Source organism: Rhopalosiphum maidis, chromosome 2 (assembly GCF_003676215.2).
Source record: "Rhopalosiphum maidis isolate BTI-1 chromosome 2, ASM367621v3, whole genome shotgun sequence".
NCBI classification, from domain to species: domain Eukaryota; kingdom Metazoa; phylum Arthropoda; class Insecta; order Hemiptera; family Aphididae; genus Rhopalosiphum; species Rhopalosiphum maidis.
Genome location: NC_040878.1, coordinates 41,447,772 through 41,457,049, shown reverse-complemented (window position 1 = coordinate 41,457,049; position 9,278 = coordinate 41,447,772). Strand labels below are relative to the sequence as shown.

Below are 9,278 nucleotides of genomic sequence, written 5' to 3'. Positions count from 1 at the left end.
TTCGTTAAGATTAAGCAACTTGTAAACCGTAAACGAACTACTTTAACTCTAACTGCATGTTGATTTCAGGTTCTAATTCTCATAATTCAGTAACTCTTAAATAATTTTCTCCATTGCTCGTTTGAGAGGTTTGCAATTGATTTATCGTCCATAATCTTTTAATTGACTGCACGTGATGAGCGTTTCTAAGGAATAATTTTTGACTTTCATTCACAATTGCATCGATTTACAATTCACAAATGCGTAAATAAAAATAAAAACAAAACAAAACACGGATAGATTGAAACAATGAAACTTGCATAGAACACAGATATTTTTGAGCTTAAATTTACTGGCCTTTGTATAATGAATAATGATTACTAAGCAAAAATATCAAGATCGGTTCAGCAATTAAGGATAAGATACAAACAGACAGATATTCATTGTTGTATAATATAAGATTTTTTTTATACAAACTACCTATATAACTATACAAATAAAAACAAATTAATTTATTGTAAAATGTAAAATATAAATATATTTTTAAATTCATGAAGGTACAGATGCATCTTTTGCCATGTTATATGCATACTATGAGGCAATAAGAAAATACAAAAACATATAAATGTTTTAATTAATATAAATAATATTATTCTTTACTACTTGGAGTATTTTTCAATGTTACAGGAGTTATAATAAACCGTCTTGTAGTTGAAGGTGAATCATTATCTGTAGAAACTATAGTTGAATAATTTCCCATTGGAGATTTAAATACAGCTTTAAGTGATCCTGGTGAAGTTTCACTATTATGTAGAGCTAAAAAAAAAACAAGAAACTTGATCATTTACATTTATAAATATTTTAATGTAAAACACTTATATTTTAATATTATATATTACACTTTTTACAATTTATTTGTTATTAACAAATCATAATTTTTTTTTAAATAGATGAAATTTATTTTGAAATAGTTTAAAAATATATATATATATAAGACGTCTAGACGTCCTGGTTTTCCGTGATTATCCTGGTTTTTTAAAGTTTCTCCAGTCATCCTGAAAATCTTTATCAGGACTTCAATGTGTCTCTGATTAATGTGTTAATATAAACACATATTACATTATGTTAAAATGTATATAATTTTTATGGTAACTTATAAAATAAAATTCCAAATACAATACGATTAACAATAAATTTAAAAATATTATATATCCTAAAATTACAAAATTCATATTGTCAATTAAAATACCTATCTAAATTATACATTTGTTTTATTCTAAATATTTTTTTCTTTATGAAACATATTTTATTTGTCCCAGTTTTTCTTTTTAATAATCTGGTCACTCTAAATAAATATATATAAGCTTGCCATTCGTCCTGATTTTAAAGGCATGTCCCAATGTCCCAACCAGTCATTCAGTTTGTCCCAGTTGTAAAAAAAGTTAAAAAAATAATTTAATAATATACATGGCATAATATTTTATAACACATTATATTATATCATTATAAATGTACTAAAATATTACTAATAAATAATAATGTAGGTATATTTCAATATTTTTATTAATTAGAAATATTTAAATCAAAAAAGGATATGCTTATTAGTTATTTCTATATGTGTTACATATAAAAAAAAAATAAGTCATTCAATATGTTTCAAATTTGAGGATTTCAAAATTTGGCAACTCAATAAATATATTTGGTAATATAACATCTTAATTCTTAATACAGAGAACCTCTGGTTTTCCTTATTTGCACCAAAATCCCCCTGCTGTGCCAATCTATTTGATTCACACTATACATATTCATTCAAATTCACAGGTTTAAAAAAATTTTTTCTGTTAGATATTAATTAAAATATAAAATAATGATTAAAAACATATTCTCTTTAAACCGTAATTATTTTTGTAATTACATTGCATACTCCATACATTTACCTGTATTTTTTACTTTATTCCTTAGTAACTTGGATGCTCTAATATCCGTTTGAGAATTTAAAAATGATTTCAGATCATATTGTCTTTGATATCCCGGTGACCAAGTAACGAAAGATAACTGTCAGATTTAAATCATGTTATTTACATGATAATTATTTTTAATTTTATGTGTATAAGCTTACATCAAAAGGATTATACCCAGAAGTAGCACTGAAAGATCCTCTAGTTTTTAAAGTACTCGGAGATAATCCCAAAATTGAATATTCTTCTTTTAACCTTTAACCAGTTAATAAATATAAAAATACTATAGTGATACATCAATGTTTGTACAAAATAATGAGTATTACATACCTTAGTGTAAGATAATTAGCTTCTTCTTCAGAGAATTCTAAGTTTATTTCTTTCAACACATTTAAATATTCATTGATTAATGTTGTAGAGTGATTACTTTGTTTGGGTGCAACAGCTTTTATCTATAATTAAATAATACTTTATTATATTGTGTATCTAATGACATATTGCATAAATAATTATTAAAGATTTAATAAATTAATAGTAATTTAATAGTCCTTGTGATTTAATGGCCCACAATTAGTTCATTAAGTTTTATTAAACCATAAATTAATCCCTTTTTTTGCAGCCTGGTATAAAAAATTAAATTCAAAATTAGTTTTTAGGTACAGAAATAAATATATGTATTTAATAACTATTGATTATTGAACTCAACCAAATTATGTAAAAAAAATTTTTGAAAATGATTAAATTAATTATTTAAATGAATATACATTACTTTTAATATGACAATGCCACATGCAAATATACATATTATATTGACAAATGTTACACACATACTCATTGCACCTTTAATAGCAAAATCAATAGATCTTGTAGATGAATAATGTAAATTTAAGGTATTATAAGAATCTTGATTAATACTTCTTACTGAAAATGCCCACAACAGTCCCTAAATAATAAATGTTACTATTACAGCATAATATAATATATTGTCGCATTAACTATCATTAAGACATCATGAATTAATATTTTTTTTTTCCAGTGATCCAAAACAGTAAAATAAATGTTCAAAAGTATTGAGTTTTAAAACATTTATTTTGTGGTTTTAAATTCTATACTTATTATCAATTAATTGGATAGTGAATAAACTTTGTTACGATCAAATATAATCTGAAATGTAACTTAAATCAAAGATAACTTCATGAAAATTGATAATTGTGAGTACTTGCATTATTGGTACATACATATATATATATTTTTTTTTAAAAACTTAAAAAACAATGTATAATTTTATTCAAGTGACCTCAGGTTTAAACTTTAAAGTTATTGATTTATAAACCTATTTTATATATTTATATGTCATATGATTACAAAAATAGAGCATACAACATACAGCATTGACGGATGGTGGCAAAAGTGATGTAGATATTGCTACTCCGACTAAAGAAAATGTATTGTTCCCTAATAAAGCAATAGGCACAGCGACTCCAACAAGAATTGCAAGTACAATACTAATCCATAAACTACTAATATCTGTCCTGAAATAAGAAGAAAAGAAAAGATAATTAATATAGGTAAAAAAATATATCTTTTAGAACGAGTGCCAACCCAGTGATAGGAGTGCTCGTCCGACATTTATTGATAGAAGAGCGCGGTTCATTTAAAAGTTGTTGTGACTTTCTGTTATCCAGACACCTATTAAATGAACCACGCTCTGCTACCAATAAATGTCGGATGGGCACTCTTATCACAGGGTTGGTACTTGTTCTAAAATATAGGTAACTTTACTACTTAAGATAAAATAATTTAAATATATTATTATTTTCTTACATAAAAGCCATTTCATTAGTTATCCACTGACTAGAATCTCTTTTATCAAAATAAGTAGCAGATAAACCATAAGCAAAACCAATTATTACACAAAGAATTAAACCAATAATTTCATTTACAATCCCCATATTTCTAAGTTTTTTATTTTTAATCATAGTTCCAAATGTAGCAGCGTTAATTGGTCCCTAAACAGAAAATTAATTAAAAATAAAAGTATTGTATTATTCTTATTTTTAGATTGTGTAATATCTGATTTATGTTTTATGTAATAAGATTATTTTTATAATCACTAACCATAAGTGGAGAGAGAAGCATACTAGAGACAAATATAATAGTTTCTCCTTGCATCAAACCAAGAGCTGCAACCGTTCTATAAATTATAAATAAAAATTACAAACAATATTTTCAAAAACAAAATGACTCCCAAAATAAAGTTTTAAGGAAACACATTTTAACTATGAGTTAAAAGTACTTTTAAGAACAAAAGATTAAGACCTAATGATTAAACATACCTACATTGTATTTTTACTTATATTTATATTATACTTACACTGAAATTATTAAAAGAATTAAAAAATCAAAGGTTAGCGTTGCACCAGTTTCTATGCCTTGAACAACTTGTGCCACGGTTAATCGAGATCTAACTGACAGAAGAAATTTCTTCCAAGAAGATTCATACAAATTAGGTGTACTATAAAATAATTAAAAATTGAGAATGATAATATACTACATCTGTATACTAAAATAATACTAACTATTTATCCTGATTGGTTTCTAAAACTGATTGAGTAGATGTTGCAGTATCTTGATAATACAACGAACAAGGTAAGACTCTAGTGAATTAAAATATGTATTAAATTAGTAATTAACATAAGATCACAATGGTAACTACAGTAGATTCTCAGTAATCTGGTAAGCCCGGTAATCCAGTTATATTTTTATTTTTACTATTTTTAAAAACTATAAGAAAGTCTTAAAAAAATCATTTCAAACAAAAAACAATTGATAATTTTTTAGACCTGCCCATCAAAAGATTATTTTAATACAATAATCAGTCAGTATTTATGTATTATTTATATGTTTCATTGTTTTGACAAAATAAATTAAGGTATTTCAATAAGAAAAAATGCATTTTTACTTGAACCTCCATTATTAATATGGCAGTGCTCTGATAATTGCCGAATTACCAAGTCTATTATATAAACAAACAGGCAACACACAAGTAATATATATCCTCTTAAACTATTCTGAAGCTATATAATGTTATATACATAGCTATATATAGTCATATGGGAAAGAAACGATGATCATAAAGCTCAAATTTTATAAAATACTATTTCTATATGCATTTACATAATACAAATATTATAAAATATAGTTACACTACTGTTGAATTTAATTTTACTCCAATGCCATTTTCCATCAATAAATTTAAAATATGTTCACAATGTTCATTAGAAGCAATTGAAAAGGTTACCTGAAAATATTGGAAGCAAATTTTAAGTAGGTAATTTAAGAACTGTAACCTGAGAGTAAAACACTAAAACACAACAAAACAGCTAACTTCAATATTTGTAGTTTTTACAAATAAATGTATAGATACTTAGTAGGTTAAACAATAATTAAGAATTACCTACCTATCTAATACTTAACAACCTACCAAGTTTTATATACAATTTTAATATTAAGCTTAGTATATAATTACCGAATAGCATCTATTATCTTTGCTTTGATTCCATACTGAATTGAAAATCTGCAAACTACATAAAATTGCTTCCAATGTCTTATAGACATTTATAAATATATAAAGTTATAGTCCATGATGTAAAATATATAACTATAGAGATATAGATATATAGATATATGCACCTACATAGCTACATGATATTCCTACATATATATATATATATTCATTTATACAAAATTATATTAAATGCAATATAATTTTCTTATTTTATAAATATATATACATATATAGTAGGTATATGTATGTAAAATAGTATTAGGTACTTACTGTTTCCATAGTCATTGATAAATTATGTTTGGGACGGTTAAGTGATCGTTTATTGAATGTATTATCATTGGGTAAATTGGGTTGTTTAGTTTTAATTGAACAATCACAAGCAATTTGTTGAGAAAGGTGTAATTCATGTTGTTTAGTAGGAATTAAAATATTAAACAAAGCTCCTGTCATTGTTAGTAAGTATACAATTAAATTGAGCAATAGAAAATAGATAGGTAGGTAGGTACTAAACTGTCTAAACTACTAACTTACTGCCCATATGGAAATAATTAAAATAGCATCTAATTAGTGACTTACCTATGGCTATATAGTAAAGATAGTAGATACCAACAAAATGTCTGATAAAATTTATAATTATAAATTTTTTCAATAACAGTTAATAATTTTAAGTTTTCCCAGGTTAGGACGGTTAGGTATACAATTTATATATAAAAAAAGTAGACGAGTATCACTCCGTTGTATAATAGGTGCCGAATCTCGAGTGGATCACTAATCACTATTAGAGTATTGTGGATGTGTTAAATTAGAATTCAACAATACCTCATTATATCAATCATTATATTATACGAAAAAAGATTCTGAGGATCAGTCACCCTAAAATCTGTATCACTTTATTTCAAGATATGTTTTTTTGAGATAGCTATTTAAGTTATTTATTTTAGTACCTATAATTATGGTACATTGGTTAATGGTTACCTATATAATTCGTTAATATAATTTTTCTCGAAAATATTGCATATTTTATATTATAATTTATAATTTATTATTATATAATAAATAGTTATTTATACCAATACCATTATATTATATGAACTTATGTAACACAAAATTTATAATTTTATAACAATATAATTTTCATTAAAGTTTTAAGTTCACACGAATAATGTTTTTAAATAATTTTATAATAATAATTAACATTGTTTATTGTTATTTATAGTTTAAATAAGTAATTTTGTTCAAATTTAAACTTCAAATGACTAAAAATTATTCTATTTTTATATTTGTTGTAATGTTTTCAATATAGACTACTTAAGACTATTTAAGAGGATGCTCAGCGTAGTATTAGTTATCTCTCTCTAACCCACGCGCAACATAGCAAATTTTATGTTCACAAAAATGGCTATGACCTTATAATTTCTCAAATTAGAGTGAAATGACCTATTATAGAATTTAAAGCTAAGATCATAATCGAGGGCATCTCATAAAAGTTTTATTATATTTTTATTTTAAAGCGAGTTATGAGTTTATTAAGATGTACAAACAATGATCGTATAAACAATTTACAATTTTAAAATACTCATAACTCGCTTTAAAATAAAAATATAATAAAACTTTTATGAGATGCCCTCGATAATGATCTTAGCTTTAAATTTTATAATAGGTCATTTCACTCTAATTTGAGAAATTAATATAGTTATAGGCTTATAGCCATTTTTGTGAACGTAAAATTTGCTATGTTGCGCGTGGGTTAGAGAGAGATAACTAATACTACGCTGGCATCCTCTTGACTACTTATGATGAATCCTGTACTCGATTTTCAAAACTTATACTTAAAACGAAAAGTTTTTATAAATTTCTAAGTTTCTAACTATATAATAGTTTGTAATTATTTTAAATTTTGATAAATTTCGTCAAAAATCTACGGTAATTTATTTTTGAGTATTGAGTTAAACTAAAAAAACAAATGTGATATATTTACATTGTATATTAGTATGTACTTAAAAACGGTAAAAAATACCAAGTATTTTTAAATTTTAAAAATTATCGGAAAATATATAATAAAATAATTAAGAAAAAACGGGGATTTTTACGCAAACCCACTTTTTGACAAAATCAATTTTGATTTTTTAGAGGAAAGGTACCTATTTAAGGTTAAAAGTATTGAGGAGTGATCAGACTATCAGAGACCAGAGTTCAGTTAAAAAAGGTTTTCAGTACCTAACAATCTGATTTTATTTATTATTGAAAATTTGAATAATAAATATTTCAAGAATATCTGGATTTTTCCCTGTGGAAGTTTGCCAATTTGTAAGACTGGAAATTCTACAGGAGTATGTCCTATAAAGTTATTACCTACCTCGACAGCCCTAAAATCGGTGCTTTGCATTGTTATCACCAATTATAAAATTCTTAGGAATAGTAATCGATTAATTTTTTGATAGTTATTTTATGTTTGGAAGTGGAAGATATTGCTGCAATACGTACTAGTACTATATGTATATGCTGCTGTCCACGTTTTTTTGGGGATAGATACATCCACAAATTGCAGCCAAAATTTAAGTAATCGAACATTTATATTTTGAAACATAAAATTATATGTTCTAAACTTCATTTTCCTTTCCATTTTTGTACAGGCTTAAAATGAATTTCTATAGCATCAGACATCAATACTACTGATTAGTTAAAATTTTAATTATAATATTATGGCATTGATAAAAACATATGATATAATTTTTATATAGGTATTTAAGTTTGTCAATTTGGTTTTCTTCTGTTTCATAATATTTCCAATGAATGTTTCTTTTTCTAACCTATTTGTGTATTGTATATTATGACTATTATGAGTATTTTATGACTGCTAAATGCCGTTATTATTGAACGGGGAAAAATAATAATAATAATATTATTATTAATGGGCCGCTACAACAGCATTTTTTTTCTCTATCTATCTCCCACATAATAAAGGAACAAAGATACTCCGTATTTCCACGATTACGACTCTCTGGTTCAGTTTAGGGTAAAAGTATCTATTATATATTTTATAAAGAAGAGTATTTCCTGTGCATTGATCGAATAGATTTTAAATATTTACATTTTTTATAAATATAAGAATGTTTTAATTTAAAATAATTTCGATTATTTCTAACCATTAAAAATTGAATTCTTTATCAAAATTAATTATGAATATGATTAAGTCGGGAATAGGTATGGAAAATATTTTCAAGAAGTCCTTTATTACACAACGAAATTTATTACAAAATCTCTAGATCAGTGGTATTCTCAAACTGTGGTAGATACGTAGAAGACTGTACAATATGGTGATTGGTAGTTGGTAGTCCACGAAAAGCTGCTTATTGATAAAACATAGTAAATACATATTTTATTTTACTAATGTTTGAAATTGAAACAGATAAATAGATAAACATAAATAGCCAATAGGTAACTTGAAAATCATATTATTTATTATAATAATAACTATTATTATTTTCGAAACACAAGAAATAATAAATACGTTAATAAATTGAATAAATCATAATATTCGTAGTCATCGCGTGAAACCTATTAGTTCAACTGTGGATTAGGTATTACACCTCATGGAAAATGTTCTAGGTACACTATTATTTATTTTATACATCAATAGTATTTGTAACCTTAAAATTGATGCTCAAATTGTTATCTATGCCAATTGGCAATTGTTATTAATAACACCGGTTTACTTTTTTCGGATGATTCGTTGATCGATGTACATAATAAAACATCAGTTAGGAGTTTAG

General features: G+C 24.9%; 1 protein-coding gene across 1 annotated transcript; it reads right to left on the bottom strand.

The window, feature by feature from the left end:
* Nucleotides 1–550: 550 nt before the first annotated feature.
* On the bottom strand, nucleotides 551–5,955 carry LOC113554343. The gene is made up of 13 exons (XM_026958144.1): nucleotides 5,776–5,955; nucleotides 5,467–5,544; nucleotides 5,144–5,238; nucleotides 4,517–4,594; nucleotides 4,312–4,452; nucleotides 4,056–4,131; nucleotides 3,762–3,946; nucleotides 3,325–3,469; nucleotides 2,707–2,880; nucleotides 2,268–2,389; nucleotides 2,099–2,192; nucleotides 1,917–2,034; nucleotides 551–795 (listed from the first exon to the last, which is right to left on the bottom strand). Exons 1-13 carry the CDS (start codon nucleotides 5,953–5,955, stop codon nucleotides 629–631), a joined length of 1,653 nt encoding a protein of 550 aa, XP_026813945.1. The 3' UTR covers nucleotides 551–628.
* Between the last annotated feature and the right edge of the window lie 3,323 nt (nucleotides 5,956–9,278).

Excerpts from the sequence above, each read along its gene's own strand:
- LOC113554343 (XM_026958144.1), bottom strand. The coding sequence starts at position 5,955 with ATGACAGGAGCTTTGTTTAATATTTTAATTCCTACTAAACAACATGAA. Across the intron at positions 5,545-5,775 it reads TATCAATGACTATGGAAACA|ACATTGGAAGCAATTTTATG; the intron begins GTAAGTACCTAA and ends AATGTCTATAAG. Across the intron at positions 2,193-2,267 it reads GCTAATTATCTTACACTAAG|GTTAAAAGAAGAATATTCAA; the intron begins GTATGTAATACT and ends AACTGGTTAAAG.